The sequence below is a fragment of the Lontra canadensis genome, unplaced genomic scaffold, assembly GCF_010015895.1.
Source record: "Lontra canadensis isolate GAN:19392208 unplaced genomic scaffold, GSC_riverotter_1.0 scaffold16, whole genome shotgun sequence".
NCBI lineage: Eukaryota > Metazoa > Chordata > Mammalia > Carnivora > Mustelidae > Lontra > Lontra canadensis.
Window position 1 is genome coordinate 15,488,077 of NW_022631010.1, and position 16,780 is coordinate 15,504,856.

General features: G+C 46.3%; 1 protein-coding gene across 2 annotated transcripts in view; it reads left to right on the plus strand.

The window, feature by feature from the left end:
• The window catches only part of ISM1 (isthmin 1), a 72,907-nt gene that overhangs the window by 47,912 nt on the left and 8,215 nt on the right, over positions 1-16,780 (plus strand). For both annotated transcript variants that reach the window (XM_032859193.1, XM_032859194.1), the window contains exons 3-4: positions 8,356-8,620; positions 16,223-16,366. In XM_032859193.1, coding sequence (XP_032715084.1) covers positions 8,356-8,620; positions 16,223-16,366 — 409 coding nt within the window. The remainder of the gene's footprint in view (positions 1-8,355; positions 8,621-16,222; positions 16,367-16,780) is intronic.

The following is a 16,780-nucleotide window of genomic DNA, read 5'->3' on the forward strand; positions in this document are numbered from 1 at the left end:
GAGCCCTGCATCGGGCTCTCTGCTCAGTGGGGAGCCTGCTTAGCCCCCTCTCTCTCTCTGCCTGCCTCTCTGCCTGCTTGTGATCTCTCTCTGTCAAATAAATAAATAAAATATTTAAAAATAACAACCCTCCTCTATGCTGAAATAGACATGCTTTACAAAGCAAATGTTGATCTGGTTTGACTCCAAACACCCTCATGAAGGAGATGAAGCCCACATCCTTTTTCCATAATCAGTAAAGGAGCAGGTACTTAAGAAGTTCCTATTTGGTTTGCCCAAGGTTACACGGCTAGTAAATGGTGGTTGAAGCTCAAATCTAGGCTCCTGGGGTCCTGAGAACACTCACCCTACCAATCCATGTTTCACAGACAAACTCCTGATTTTGAATTTTGCTTGTACTTCCCTCTGTGTCTTCCCAGAGATGCCCAGGATAGCCAAGGAAGGGGACTAGTCAACAAGGCAATCTCATCTCTATTGTAGCTCCTGTCCACCTTGAACTTTGTTCTCCATTCTTTGCATTTGGGGAAGGGCAGCATTTGCTTATTCTTCCTCTCTGCTTCAAATTCCAATTAGCTTATAAGGCCAAAAGTTCCTGAACCTGACCTCAGAGCAGTTGATCCTTAATTAAGTTAACTCTCCCTCTCTCCAGACTAACATTCTCTGCATGACACCTTCCAGATCAGATTTCCTTGGTCAGAGTTCTGCTCATCACGCCAGTGTCATAGTGGCTAACAAATATCACTGAGAATACGCCCCAGTTAGAATGTTGACCAGCCCCTACTGTGTATAAAATGCTGTGTTAGGGTTATGAGAAAGTAAGAAATGTATGACCTCCATCCAGGAAATGATATAGGTGTGGAGGTCCCGGCTACCACCCAAGACAGTGCCAAAGGGAACATGGAGACAGAGGAGGGGAAAATGCTCTGTTCCATTGTGAACAGGTCTGAATAGACAGGAAGAAATAGCACAGGATACTGGTAAGTGTCTAGATATGAAAAATGTTTCAGAGGTCACTTTTTGACGACCCTTGGGCAGAAATCACTGCAGGCACCTGTTAACATTTCCAGGGAGTCTTGCATTGTTCTAACTGATTAATTGGAAAAACAGGCCTTTCACTCCACTGTTCTCTCTCCAGGAAGTGGTTACATGGCTCTCTGCTAAAGAATAAAGGATCCACTTGGGGGAGGTGTGGACTGGCAAAAAAAGGTGCAGACCTCTCCTTACTATTACTCGACAGTGCTCCCCATTGGGCCTTACCTGCAGGAAGTGATTTTTTTTCCCCTTCTTTATAGATTTTATGGTTTCGGGACCAGGCCACCTTCACTCCAAGGGAGCTTAGGCCATGTCCAAAGCAATTTTAGGCTTGCTGTGGCTCACATTTTTCCCCCACAGGTGGGAAATGTCACTGTGGGATTTAATGCTGAGTATTGAGCTATTAAAGTAGTAGATTTAAGAATGTAGGGACTCCTGGGTGGCTTAGTCAAGCATCTGCCTTCAGCTCAGGTCATGATCCCAGGATCCTGGGACTGAGTCCCGCATGAGGCGCTCTGCTCTGCGGGGAGCCTGCTTCTCCCTCTCCCTCTCCTTCTGCCTATTGCTCCCCCTGCTTGTGTTCTCTCTCTCACTGTCAAATAAATAAATACAACCTTAAAAAAAAAAAAAAAAAGGAATTTCTTATGTGAAGTTACAAGAAAATGCCTGGATGCAGGGGAACTGAAGGTTGCAGGGAGTGTCCTCTCATTGGAAAATTACTAAGTACATGGGGCTCTACCTAAGAACCAAATTTGGAGCAGAATTTCTCAGAATCCCCTGCCTCTCCCAGATAATTCCGTGAGCCTAGGAATCCCCAGACCTCACTTGGGCCTTTTTAAAACATAGACCTAAATGTCAGGGAAGAACAGTGTTTGAGATCCTCAGGCCTAAGAAACCCAGATTCCTTTCCCAAAAAGGGCAGGGCACCCGTAAAGTGCTAAGCCTTCTACAGCCCGCACAATGGATCAATCTGTTCCTTAAGTCAGTAGAGCACCCAGGGTTACAGGTCATTTTAAAGCATCCTCATCTGTGTGGTTTAGCTGGATGGGAAGTAAAGAATGCTCTGGAACAGTTTCACCCGGCTTCCTGAGGGCAAGGGGCTATTGGAGTTAGTGGATATTCAGAGAACTAGAATGAGCCAAAAGGGCAGAAAATAAGTGGAGGTGAGTTATGAGAAGGTCCCACACGAGAGTCTGGCAAAGCCTCTTGGACTTTTATCGAAGGCAGCTTCCCTGTGCACTGTCAGTAAGGCATGACTGCGGAGATGGTACAAGTGGAAATTCTTTGCCGCGTCCCCTCTGAGACATGTTTACATAGACTTAAAACAGGGGCAAAGTAACAGTCAGTGCTTTGTTCTCACTCTGTCTAACCACCATCAGACCTCACCTACCCAGCACGGGAACGAAAAGTTTGCCTTCAGGTACAGGTTCAGAAAGGGAGACCTTGGAGCACAGGGCAGGAAGAGAACAGGGGCGCTCCTGGATGTCCTCGTTCCTTTCCTGAGTTGGCCTTTGGACAGCAAAGATCCCCATAGCTCCCAAGAGCATAGGTTTCCCCATAGCTGCAAATATCAGAATATCGTGCAAAGCCCATGAAGTCTAAGGTACGACCACCTTTCTGCCCACTGTCTAGACAAGCCACTCCTCTCCTGCTCTGCACAATCCCCATGGCTGTTTAGCCTCCTGCAGGCCATTGAGAGGGGCAGGAGCTGACTGAGTTTTATTGATCTGATGACCTGTTGGCCCTAAAGAAAAGAAAATTGAGCTGTGTTTCTGGCCTTCTCTTTCTGTAAGACCACAAAGGTCACTTGGAAAGATGTTCAGAGAAAGAAGGAAGCAGCTGCTCTCCCTGAGAGCCACAGCCTAGGCCAGAGTGTGAGTGTGTGAGTGTGCGTACATAAGAACACACACTCACATACACGCTCACACACACACACACACACACACACACACAGCGCTGGCCGCCACAGCCCCATGCACCACTGCACTTTAGTAAACCAGTTCCCTGGTGGTCCTTTAAAAGATGAGGTGCTTTCTAAAAGGGGGTGATGGGTTCTGTTTTGGCAGTCCCTACCCCTTCCTTACAGCACTGCTCTTTTGTTGAAATGCACTGGTTTGACACGAGGCGGTTCAGCCAAGCAGACAGCTCTAGTGATCCCCCAGGGCCGTCAAAGCTTTTTCTCTCCCTGGGGAGCAGAGCGAAGACAGGTGACGGGGCTTCCAATGCCAGGGCCCCTGGCCTTGTCTCCCCCCTCCCCTGGCAACCTGCCCCTTGCCCCCACCTAGCTATCCTTCACTGAAGCTGGGGAGCTGAACGGGAATTTAATACCTTCTCTCTGAACACCCCACACCATCCCCTCCAGTGTCTGAAAGAGTTTCCCATGCTCTGGGTCTGGGGTCTGCTGTCCCTCCCGCCAAATAACCCACACCTTTCCAAAGTGACATTGCCAAGCCCGCGCAAGGGGTCACCTCCCTCTTAGACCTCTTAACTTTGGGGAAGGGAAGTCCTTTAAAAAGCCCAGCTTTGGGGGGCTTTTTTAAACCCCCCTCCCCTCTAAGCCAGGCAGGACCCACTTAGGGCCGTGGAAGTGAGTAGGGAAAAGACAACAAGGCACAAATTAGAAAGAAACAGCCTCAAACTCCTGAACCCAATCTCCGTATTAAATTTGAAACAATAGTAGAAGTCGGAATTTGTTAAAAGTAAATACATCAGTCATTCAGGAAAGAAAGGAAATTCTCCCAGGAAAAGTTAGACTCGAACTTGAGACTTGCTGGCTGGGTTTTCGGTCTGCAGCTGATGGTCAGATAACAAAGACAAAAGTCTCTAAAATAAACTCATTATTAGGCTTTCTCCATCAATTCGTTACCACAGTAGCTGTTCACAACCAATTATTTCTTTCCTGGATCGAGCTGAGATCAGGATTCATTTCAACCAATATACTGATTATTTCTTTTCCACTGAGGGAGACTTAAAATAGTCACCTAGAGGTCTTTTTTTCCCCTTGCGCAGACTTATTTACATGGCCGCCAGCCTCTGGAGGGCCACAAGATACAATCAGATGGGTTGGCCCCAGGGCTACAACTGTATGGGCTTGTAATTTTTATCCCCTTCCTCCTTTCTCTCTAAAATACTTTCAGAATGGCGACTTTGACCAACCAAGAACCAGGGAGTCTCTGTGCCCAAAACATGACCCCACACACCCCACAAGCCTGTATGGTAGAGATTCTTATGGGGGTGTATTGTCCAGAATACGAACAACAGAGCCCACTGACCTGTGCTTGGGATCAAGTGCCCTGAGGGCTTGGCCATGATAGACAGCTTCCTGCAGGTTACTGGACCTCTCTATGCCTCAGTTTCCTTGTCTGTAAAATGGGGATGGTAATACTATACATGAGTACCTCTATCCTACAATACTGCACAGAAGCGGGGGTTGTAGTGAGGATGAAGCAAGAGCATCCATGTGAAGCCCCTAGCAAGAGGGACAGGTATATGGGAAGCTTCCCCAAACAAGTAGGTGCAGGTTGGTGATGACCATGGATTGAAATGACAGAGGAAACGTGTATAAAATAATGGGGAATCCCAAGAACTTGTGTTGAGACAGCTCTGTGCCTTCCTTGCTCTCTTCACCTCAGGAACGTAAATTCTCCACGCCGGTTTCTGTGCCTAAATTTCAAATATAACTTGTGGAGAACAAGTAAGAATGTCTGGGCCAGCACGCTGCGAGTCCCAGAGCACTAACCTCCGTCAACTGGGTTGCCATAGTTGTTTCTGGGGCATCAGTGAGTCTGAGAGGAGGGGATTATCTTTCTGCAGCAATTGTCAAGGAAGGAGGAGGGAGGGAAAACTTGGCCTTTCACTGGATGTTGTTTTCTTGTCCCTGGGTGCTCTGTGCTCCTGAGGAAATCACTCCACCTTAGGGCTCACATTCCTGTCTGGGAAGTACTGACCCATGCCTACCTAGTCACCATAGCTTTCAAGGCTTAGAGGACCAAGCTAAAAGATTCTAGAAGATTCTCCTGAGCTGAGAAGGTCAAGACTTCTGTTTTCTCAGAGTTATTAGTTGATTAACTGGTAAACTTTTCAGATTAAGTGTAAGGAGTTTGTTTCTAAGAAATGTCTTAACTATCAAGAGAAGGAAGGAAGCTAGTAACACTTCGTAGAATCTTATCCTCATTTCCCAATTTTGGACAGAATTCCCCAAATTGGCACATATTTTGGACTCTCTCTCTCTCTCTTCTCTCTCCTTTTTTTTTCTTTTTTTTGGATCTTGTTGGCACTGACAAGATCCTGCCAGAAGTTGGACTTGGGTCTTTTGAAAGCATTCTCTTGCTTGTGCTGTCTTGATTCATGGTATGGAAAAGTCCAGAAGAAATAAATATGCTAAGACACCTTAGTTATGTGTATGAAGGAAGAGAAAAGATGGTAAGGTCTAGCATCTTTATCGGCTTAGAAATCTGTTGTATTCACTCCCACACCTTCAGCTCATCACATTGATTATTGTTTAAGGCATCTTTATCAACACATTCTTTGATGCTAACGAACATGTAAACAGAATGAGAGCAACAGGACATATAAAACTAATCCCCGCCCTCTGAGAAGCCACTGATCGTGCTCATTAAGTTTCTTTAATTGGATGCCTATAAAACTTCAGGTTCAGGATTAGAGTTCTTCTTTTGATATCAGTATAAGATTTCCACATTATGAATTGTAGGGAAGGGTGGATTCTAAGGTTTGTGTGTTTTTTTTGTTTTTGGCGGGTTTTGTTTTGTTTTGTGTTTAATTCAATTGGGGCAGTGGCCAGAAATTAAAGGGGAAAAAAAAAAAAACCTCTAAGCTGTTGAGATTTAGTCATCGATATAGTTTTTGGAGTAAATTCGTATTTTGCTACTCCTTGCCTGGCCAGGCAACAAGTCTATTTTGTTTGGATCCGAGCAACGGTTTTGGAAAAAGAAATCGTATTGACGGTAATAGCTTAAAACATGAAATTGTTTTTATTCCCGGCTTGGAGAAATTGTAGGGCACGTCTTGCTTAGGCAATCCCTTTGACTCCAGTCTGAATACAAATGGAATACCAAAACTGCTGGGCATGTTCCCCTTATCTTCTACCCAGAGACTGATTTCATTACCATAATTGCAGGCTTGCCTGGCTTTTGGCAGCGTCTCGCCTCCGAGACCCTTAATAGCCTTACAGACGGTTGCTGCCGCTCAGTTGTTCTGTCTGTAGGCAGAGGGAGACCGGATTGTGGAGGAGAAAGATTATGTCTCCAAAGGCTCAGTATTGCCCTGTCACCACCCAGCTGCACACTCCTGCAGCACTTGTCCCTCCAGAGCTGCATGTGGGTCCCAGCCACTCTCTAGCAACCAGCCATTCCAACAAATGGCAGTGAATCAAGACCAATGATTCCTTTTTCTCCTTTTTGAAAGATTATTAAAAGTTCCGTGATTATTTATAAATATGCAAGGGATGCTTACAGGAGGGGAGAATTGTGGTGGTGGGGAATAAAGCCAGGGATGCCCTTCTAGGCATCCCACACCAGAAAAAAGATTCACGTGGCTGGCTGCAGCCCGAGGACTCTCTGGGAAGGATGGCAGTACTCTTGACCTTGCATATGGACCACACAAGGCTACAGCCCAGGTCCAGCATTGGCCCAGCAACTTCCTTGGAAGGTCAAAGCAAGGAGAATTCCAGTCTCCCTGTTCCTAGCCCACAAGGAAGGGGCTGTTGGTCTCAGGGATGGGCACAGCCTGGTGCAACTTGGAGGAGCATCCCAGCAACTCTCTCAGATGTCGGCTTAGGGCGAAACTGGAAATGCATCTGCCCAGTACAGCTTGCGCTGATTACTCAGAGCACGTGTTTCTGATTCATTTGCACACAGCTCATCCAGGGGGTGTTGCAAGGGCTATGTGATGGCCAAAGGAACCCAGTGAGTCTCTTATTATATTTTTTAAACAAGTTTCTCAATGTTGACTGTCTCTCAGAGCCAAGAAACTGCATTCTTCCAGCCCCGTGACTTTAAAACGAGGCTCTGTAAATCCGAGAGCAAGTTCTATCCTTGGCTTTGGAATTCTCTGTTCTGACCCTGAGGGTCGGTTGAGGAGCCTGCTCACAGGCTCCGGATATGGGATGAGTGAAAGTCACAGCTGTGGACCTTGAGGACCTTGTGCTCACACCTCCACACATGTGGTGGCAGCCAGCCCCCGTCAGCCCCTGTGGCCTTCATGGCCCTTGCTTGCATGAGGGGATGGTATTTCTGTGACTTTTTGAGAGGCCGTGTGGCAGAGTTGTTAAGAACATGGGCTCTGGGGCTAGACTATCCACATCTGCCACTTACCAGCTGTGTGACCTTAAGCAGATTGTTCACTTCTCTGTGAAAAGCTAACCTGTTGCTGCCTAGCTACCAAAACTTAACAGCTTGAAGCCATGACCACTGGATTGCTCACGGTTGTGGAGGTTAGGAATTTGAACAGGGTTCCACCAGTAGAGCTGGTCTCTGGTCCACATGGTATTGGCTTTGGTAACCCAGCTGGGCTAAAGCATCCAAGGTGGTCCCAGCTCACATGACTGGGGCCCTGGAGCAGGCCACTTGCCTGAGGTACCTCAGTCCTCCACCAGGTGGCTTCTCTCTTCACCTGGTCTCTATGTGTAAGGTTTCCTTACCTCTAGTGGTAGGAACATTCCGAGAGAATGAGAATGGAAGCTGTAAGACCTCATAAGACTTGTCATGGTGTCACTCCTACCATATTCTACTGCACAAAGTAAGTCACAAGACCAGGCCAGAATGAAAGAGAGGAAATCCCTTCTTAATGGGAGATGTAGCACACACCTGCAAGGATGGGATGAATTACTGGGGCCATCTTTGCAGATAGTCAACCATAGGGGCCAATTAACAGTACCAACTTTATACAGTTGTTATGAGGATTAAATAAATTAATATATGTAGGCCATTTACAGCAATGCCTGGTACAGACTTAGTGCTCAATAAGTGTTTGGTTTTATTATAATTACTCTTGTGTTACTTCAGGGACACATATAGTACATGTTTACTGCTTGAATTAAAGACTTCCCAGCTACGTAGTCATCGGTAAATCAGGAACCCCAGTATCCTTCCAGCCTGAGGCCCATGTACATCAGTCCTATTTGGTCATGGGGCCCATTGTGCCATCTCTGGGTGTTTTCCATCCTGTATCACCATGTAGTCTCAACATTCCTCCGTGAGAGATGCATCCATCATTTCCCTCTGCTCTCCTAGACTTTCTTCCGAGGGTACCTAGTTTGGAGGCTATAGACTCCTCATTGACTCTGGCCTGTTCTGAATTCTTCAGGTCACCATAGAGGTGGTGGACGGTCCTGACTCTGAAGCAGATAAAGATCAGCATCCAGAGAATAAGCCCAGCTGGTCAGTCCCATCCCCCGACTGGAGGGCCTGGTGGCAGAGGTCCTTGTCCTTGACGAGGGCCAACAGCGGGGACCAAGACTATAAGTACGAGAGTACCTCAGATGACAGCAACTTCCTCAACCCCCCCAGGGGGTGGGACCGTCCAGCCCCAGGCCACCGGACTTTTGAAACCAAAGAGCAGCCAGAATATGGTGAGTTTACCACCCAGTGATATAAAATTGGTGGGGAGAATATAAATGAGGATGTTGAGACCTAATGGACATGGAGCCAAGCAAAACCCAGTTTACAATATGTGGTTTTGGGTCTTCTATGAGGCATACCTCATAAAGTCTTTGTTCCACAGAAGCCCCAAGAAGGCACCGCAGCCACATTTTTCTGGAAAGACTATAATTTTTAAATCATATCAATTATCCTAGGAGAGATTTTTTTTTTTTTTTTTTTTAGTTAGAGATCTTTGAGGTTCTGCCTCCCCCACCCCCAAGTTTTAGTTTTATTTCTAAAAATGAGGAAATGACCAAATCCACTTCCTGGTGCATTTTAGTGTAAAAATTCATACTGAAAATCAATTTAGTCCAAAGATAGGTGTCCAGCTGCTTCTTTTGAGCAGGCAGCCATGTTACATTTGACATTGGCAGTAGAGCAGCCCTTGGGAACCCACAGGAACGTGTGCTTCATGGGCTGTCAATGGAAGGCTTCAACACCATACATTTCAAGATGCCAAGTTGGGATTTCTAGTTTCCCAAGTTTTTAGAGGAGGGGAGGGAAGGTAACAGGCACCTTACAAATTCAGTGACTTAAATAATAAAAACTGTTTTTCACTTGGGATGGGAGACAGAGTGGGGGAAACTCAGCTCCACTCCATCATTCAGGGATCCAGGCTCCTTCCCTCTTAGAGTTCCACCAACTTCCAGGGCCTGAGTTACGCACTGAATGCTCTATATCTGATTGGCAGCCAAGGAGACAGACAGGTGGAGCCTGGAAAAGGCACACATGCTCTTAACCATCTCCAGCTGGAAATGGTACACACCATATCCACTCAGACTCTGTTGATGACTCCGGTCATATAGCCCCCACCTAGATGCAAAGGAAGCTGGGAAACACATCCTGGTTGTGCAAGAAAGAGGAAACCTGGCAAGGCTTCATGGGGAATCAGACAGCCTGCCTTGTGTTATAAGAATATCTGAGGTCATACATACGCCTCCATCATGATGGTGTTCTTGCGGCTTCACCACCAGCAGTCTTAGGAACAACGGTTATATGACAGGAATGACCTGTCTCGCACCATTATACTCTCCCCCTTACCTCCATCTCTCAGTAAAAAGACCAGCTCTGTGCTGGAGAGTCATTTCTGCCACTAATAGACAATACTAAGCAACTTCCAAAACAGGGAGACCTTTTTCTAAGAGCATGTCTTATGGCTGGCACCGTGCTAGGCTCCGGGAATCCAAAAGTTAGAAAGACACAGGTCTTCCCTAAAGGGGATCTCAACTGTCCATGGACAAGGGAGAAAAGTTGAGTGATAAAGGAAAACAGTACCATGGTAGAAATACACATCACATGCTAGGGGAGCAGAAAGAGAACTCCCACACTCCCAGCCAGGAAGGTTGTAAAACCTCCCCTTTTCCAGAAGAAGTAGAGTTTACCTATTTTCCAAGAGAAAAGGACTAGGGATAATTACCAACATTTATATAGCACTTCCCAAGCACTAGTCCCTCTTCATGGCATCTCACATATATTAACTTATTTAATCAGCTCTCTGAGGCAGATACCCCATTTTACAGATGGGAAAACTGAAGCCTAGAGAAGTGAAGCAACTTGATCTTGAGGCAAGTCTGAGACCTCTTGGGCAGTCTGAGCCCAGAGTCTGTTCTCCTAACCACTTTGTTGTCCTGCCTCTCTGGGAAACAAAAATAATCATATCCTTTAGGACAGCAGAGTGATTATGGAAATGCATGCTTAACTGGAAAGACAGAAATGAGAGAAAAGTCCTGTGGTGTTAAGCAAGGGAAACGCAGAGGATCCCTGGGTGCCAGGCCGACGTGTCAGAACTTTCTGACTTAATCATTTGCCCAGCACATAGGGGACATGGTTTTGAAGACTAGAGCTCAGACCCTCCCCATCAGAATCCCCTGACTACATAATTAAAAGTTACCAATCCTGGCCTCAGCCCCTTCCCTTTATACTAATAGTCCTCAAGATGTGAACCCCAAATGAGTCGCATTGACATGGCCCGAGACTGTGATAGGAATGCAAATTTTCAGGCCCCAACCCCAGGCCTATTGAACCAACCACTCTGGGCTGGATCCCCCAAATCTGTGTTTGAACAAGCCCTCCAGGGGGCTCTGGTGCCCTGAGCCCACTATTCCAGAGTGACGGTCCTCAGTTTTGGTTGTTCCTCACACTCACCCGAGCAATTTTTTAGATCCCAATGCCCAGACTTCTCTTCAGTCCAGTTAAATAGGGATCTCTGGGGGGTGCAGCCCAAGCATCAGGTTTTAAGAGCTCTGTGAGTATGCTCTTAAGTAGGCGTGAAGCCCAGCTTGAGAGATGCTGCTATCCTTCTGCGGAACTAGAATGTCCGGGAGTGAGACCTGGAGTCGGTCTTTCTTTGCTTTTTTTGTTTCTTTCTTTTTGCAGCCAGCGTCCCCTGATGATTCTCAGGCTCACCAAAGTTTGCAGACCACAACTAGAAACAACTTTTGCATCTAAAGCCCTTACAGAATACACTCTGGTGAATTCATGAACATGAAGAACATCGTCCATTTCTATCTTGAGGATAGAATTCAGTTCTACTGGGACCATGACTGTGGCTGCCTCAGCCACCTTCACCATAGCTTTCTAGGCCTAGAATCCCTGTGGAGGGTCTTGCGTCTGGATCTGACAGCAGCTGAGGGCCATGGAGAAACTCCCATCTTTTATGGTTTGGGAGTATCTCTTAGTAACTCCCTCATCATTGGAGTAGATCCCAGGACAGCTACTTTATCAAGAAAATCTTGTCCCTTATAATACCCCTAAAGGAATCCCTCTCAGACTTTAACATGAATGCAAATAACCTGGGGGTCTTTTCCAGTGTAGCTTCTGATGCAGTGGCTGAGGCCGGCACTGCTGGTCTTCCGACCACACTTTGAGTAGCATGACTCTGTGTGGCAAATGCTCAGCGGCGGGCCCTGTGAGTGAAGGAATGGCTGCTTCTCTGACGGGTTCACAAGGAACGTGTGGTTTCCAGAATTCTCTGTAGCATCAGAAAAGCTCAATACTCTTTTTTTCAATCAACGAGAAACTATTAAACAATTTCTAAGTATTTGTCCTTAGGTCTGGTGCTGGGAAGGATCCAGGGAGAGAAGGCCTGGAAAGGCAGGGTTCCGGCAGCGCAAACTTCCTGAGGTTCCAGACCTGCTGCAAGGGTGTGCTGGCTAGTCTGAGGCGTGCTAAACCTGCTACAGGAACTGGTCTTTGTGGAGGATGTTGATTTCAGATTTTTAAAGGTAGCATCTTTAGTCAGAATTTAAATGTTGGTGGCCAAAGAGTACTTCAAAAAAAAAAAAAAAAAACAGGTGGAAAAAAAATAGACTAGAATGGCATCTTTAGAATATGTTATAAAACACACGACGGAAGCTGGTTAGACCTATTTTTGACTGTGGGAACACAGTGGCTCTGCTTTGGACTGTATTTGAGATGCTCCATTTGAAACGCCTTCTGTAGAGATACTTAAGGTATCATCAAGGACAAAGGAAGAGTCCAGAGAAATATTTTTCTGTCAAATAGTGGTATACCATTCCCAAAACTGTTCTGAATAACCTGCAAAATAAAACCAGATAGGCAATTGCTTACTGTAACCTGGGTTTGGGTCTCTGTTCCTTACAATTCTCTGACTGGTCAGAGGCCTCTGTTAATAGAGTTCCTAGTGATTTTTGTCAAGGCTTTTTCTTTGTAATGTTGAATTATGGCCACATGAGTGGGTGTCTTAAAAAAGAGAGGCCAATGTGGGCCAGAATTAAAGCTGCAGGGGTACCGGGGTATAAAGGAGCATATGGCAGGAACAGAGAGACCTCACCTCTCATCCCAGCTCTGCCAGGTCTGAGCTGCGTGACGTTAGGCAAGACCCTTAACCTCTCTGAGCCTCAGTTTCCTTATCCATAAAAGGAGGATGTTTCCACCTACCCACAGGATTATTATCGGAGCTTAATCAGTATGTTTAGACAGAGAAGCTGGTTAAAGCAGACCCTCAGTAATTGGTAGCCACTCTCATCTAAGATTAGCAGTGGAGGCTTGCCTGGGACCAAGTCAAGACCAAATCACCCCAGTTGCCCAGATGCTAACCGACCCACAGGTCTCTAGTGCGCTCAAACTGCTTAATCACTACCTTAAAATTTCAAACGACATGCTTGAAACCCAGCTCTCAGCCCAGTACACTGCAGATTGTTCTCTTCCCTCACTGAGCTCTTTGATGTCACAGGGACTGCTTTTTACTGTCATTGTTGTCATCTCAGCAATTACTGCTGTTCACATTCATTTTCTGCTCTGAGCCATGTTCCCTGGCAGGTGAGCAAATGAGAACAGACTTGTTTTATTAGAGCAGAAAGGAACACTGCCCTCAAAGCCTTCTGTCCTTCGCACACATTAAACAAATAGAGAGTCCCCAAGAGGAGGGTCTTTCCTGGGACATGCGTCTAAGACAGTCGACTATGGAGCCTTCAGGGTGGTGAGCTGACATGTACGCTTAGCCCTTCATCACTAGCCTAACAGAAATGACCAGCCACATGGTGACGGAACTGTTCGGTGCCTGATTTGGGGGGACCACATCTTAAGTTTGGAAAATAAAGGGCTTTGGGAGCATTTAAAATAAAAGCATGAAGAAAGCCACTAACTGGAATAATAAGTCCTTCATTGTTCCAGAGTCCATAAGCCATCTAGAAAGCATATTTTAGGGAGAATTTTATGGTATATTTTTAATAGTTAACTTTTGCTGCTCAAGAAACCACCCCCAAAATTTAGTGGCTTAAAAGAACAAATGGGTTCTCTCTTAAGAATCTGCAATTTGCCTGGACTTTTCTTCAGCTCTGGGCTGGACTGACTGGGGCTGGAGGTCTAGGATGGCTTCCCTCAGCAATGGGGCCGCAGCTGGACAGGTGGCTGGCTAGGGTCTATCTCCAGCTGTCCCTCACCTTCCAGGTAGCCAGCCCCGGCTTTTCCCACAGTGTTGGATGAGTTCTCTACAGCAAGAGGGCAAACACTGATGCACGAACACATTTCCAGCCTCTGTTTGCATCATATTTGCTATTTTTCCATTGGCCATGCCAAGTCACATGGCCCAGGCTGGGGTCAGGAGAGGACAGTAACCTCAGGGTAGATACGAGGAGAAGAATTATAGAAGTCATTTTTCATGTAATCGGACGCACTATTAACATTCAGTAATTTAGTTCCAAGAAACCAAGACCAGAAATTACCTTGTGCAAAGATTCCAGTAGAAGCCTCATCACAGGGTTAATGCTGAAATCTCAAAGTTCAAAGATATTTCCAAAAATTATCTCTCCATATTTCTGCAGCAGGAAGGAAAGGTTGCAAGAGATTTCTAAATGGTTGCAGTCCCATTGCTTCTGCTAAGCCAAGCAGGAACACCAGTTGGCATCACTGGATTATATACCCACCATAAAAAGTGACAGGAACTCTATCTATGTACTCAGTAAACTTATTCTGACTGGCCCATCGCCCGCCTTATGAGTCTAATGACATTACAATCATTATTTGTGACTTTTTGTTGTTGCTGTTCCCTTCAACAAAGCTGGTCTTGGTAGTACGTGTAGGACGTGGTTGAGTGTGTTCATGTATGTCTGTAACCCGCTGCACCTGAATGTTCCCCTGACGACAGTGTGATGTCACAGTTGTTCCAGGCATATCTCTGACATTCTTGGGGAGATGACCAAGAGGCACCAGACCACAGAGGTCTTGGAGGGAGCACCCAGTGCTTCTCCCCCTGGAAGCAGCTTGTCTCTCCAGTTCTACCTCTTGATGCCTACTAAGAGATGGGAGAGATGAAGATGCTCACACTGGGCAAACAGGCCCAACTCCTTCACATAAGGCAGTAGTTTCAAACATCTGGTTTGGCAGTGGTGCTGGAAAACCATTTCTTAGAAGAAGATCAAAATAGAAAAAGATTCTTCTGGGGAAAGAGGAAAAATGGACAGGGGCCCTGGGGGCAGTCAAGGTGTGGGCAAACTCTCTGCTCTGGGTTAGGGCTGAGGACACAACCATGAACCACCACCACCCCCCACAACTCCATTTAATGGGCTGAGGAGACTCAGCGGCCCTGTGTTTGCCTAAGGAGTGTTCTGAGTGAGCACCATGTAAACAACAGCCTGGGAGGCTGGCACAGAGCCCACACTGCAGGTAGAAACATGTGTGGACTACATTCCTGCTGGGCTTACATAATAAGGATCACCACGACCTGTTACGAACCAAGAGGACCCCTTCCCAGCAGAGCACATGCCTCTTGCCCCAAGCTTGGCACTGGCAGAGGCCCCAAGGCTGTAAGAAGATCTGGATAAACCAGGAGAAAATTACTATAGAGTAGAGATGCTGCAGAGACAGTCATGCTGTAGAGATCAAAGACTCAGCACTGGGACCCCAACTTTCCTTTCTATTACCCTTATTACCTTGGATAAGTCCTCCCACCCTCAACCACCAGTCACACTAGGACTTAGTTTCTTTACTTTTAAAAAGAGAAACTAGTCTTGATAATATACTGACCTTCCTCACACCCCTCAAACTCCCAAGCACCCCCCCAATTTAGTCTACTTCTCCTTTTTTCCATACCATTTATTGGCTTCTAATGTACTGTATAACTTACTCATTTTTTGTTTAATTATTGCCTGACTCTTCTTACTAAAATATTATTTCCACCAAGGCAAAAATTTTGGAAGTTTTATTTAATGGTATTTCCCATATACCTAGAATTAAACCTGGCATATAATAGGGGCTATCCAATAAATATTCATTGGATAGATATTAAGTGATGACCTTGAAGGGTCATTTCTAGCTTTACCATTATGTAGTGGTTATCTACTGCTGTGTAACAAACCATCTCAAAACTCAGTGGCTTAAGACAACACCAGTTTATTATTTCTCATGATTCTGTGGCTCAGGAGATTGGGCCCCACGAGGCTGTTGCTATGCTCCTCATGCATCTGCTCTACTCAGCTGTCTACTGGAAAGGGCTAGAAGGTTCAACAAGGCTTCACTCACGTGTGTAGTATCTTGTGACCCGTAATATACAAGTTTAGCCTCAGCTTCTTTCACAGCGACTGGATTGCCCAGAGTGAAAGTTGGAAGCTGACAGGCTCCTAGGGCGTAAGTCAGCTCAGATTTTAGGGAAGGGGAAATAGACTCTCTCACTCGCTCTCTCCCTCACTCTTGCTCTCTCAATGAATGTATGTATGGGGAGGGAAGGAAGTGATGGTGGTCATCTTTGGAAACTACGTACCATAGTATTGCATGATCCCATACTGTACAAATGCATGCATTCTCAGTAGGCGCTTACCTGGAACCTTCTAAGGGTCAGGCCCCGGCAACGTGCTGACCACCACGGTACTCAAAACCTCAGACAGAGTCCCTACTCTCACCAAGCTAATCCCTAAAATGAACTCCGGAGCCACAAGCCTTTTGACTCCAGCTGGCATCTGGTCCCCTCCAAGGGCAAGAACGATGGAAGAAGACGACTGGAAGGCTACTTGACAAGGGGGATTTGGGGACTCTTTGGGCAGCGGCTGGTGACCGTATCCCTGGCTCCCTTCCAGATTCCACAGATGGCGAGGGCGACTGGAGTCTCTGGTCTGTCTGCAGTGTCACCTGTGGGAATGGTAACCAGAAACGGACCAGGTCTTGTGGCTACGCATGTACCGCGACAGAATCTAGGACATGTGACCGTCCAAACTGCCCAGGTGGGTTTATGAAGGGGAGTGGTTCCAAGTTCAAGCGAGAGTTTTTCATTTATATTTAAACCTTAAAGAAAATCACTTTTTAAAGGACAGCCATTTCCCTAATAAGGATTCTGACCAGACTGAAATAGTAAGAGATGAGTAATAAGCTGAATGGATGCAAAGATGGGTTTCCTGAGTCTTCAGCACAATTGCAGTAGTCATGACGTAGAGCACAGTGCCACAGTGTACTTGTGCAATTTCAAGGAGGGACTATGGTTAACTTGGGCCTTTGATGCGGGATTTGTTTTGCCTTGAAGAGACACATGCTGAGAAACCTTCATAGTCCGATAAGGAAGCCAGGATGAGAGGCTTCACGGACACGAACAGGAAAACCACGCAGATAGCTCTGTCAGCGAGGCATGAGAGTTACTGAAG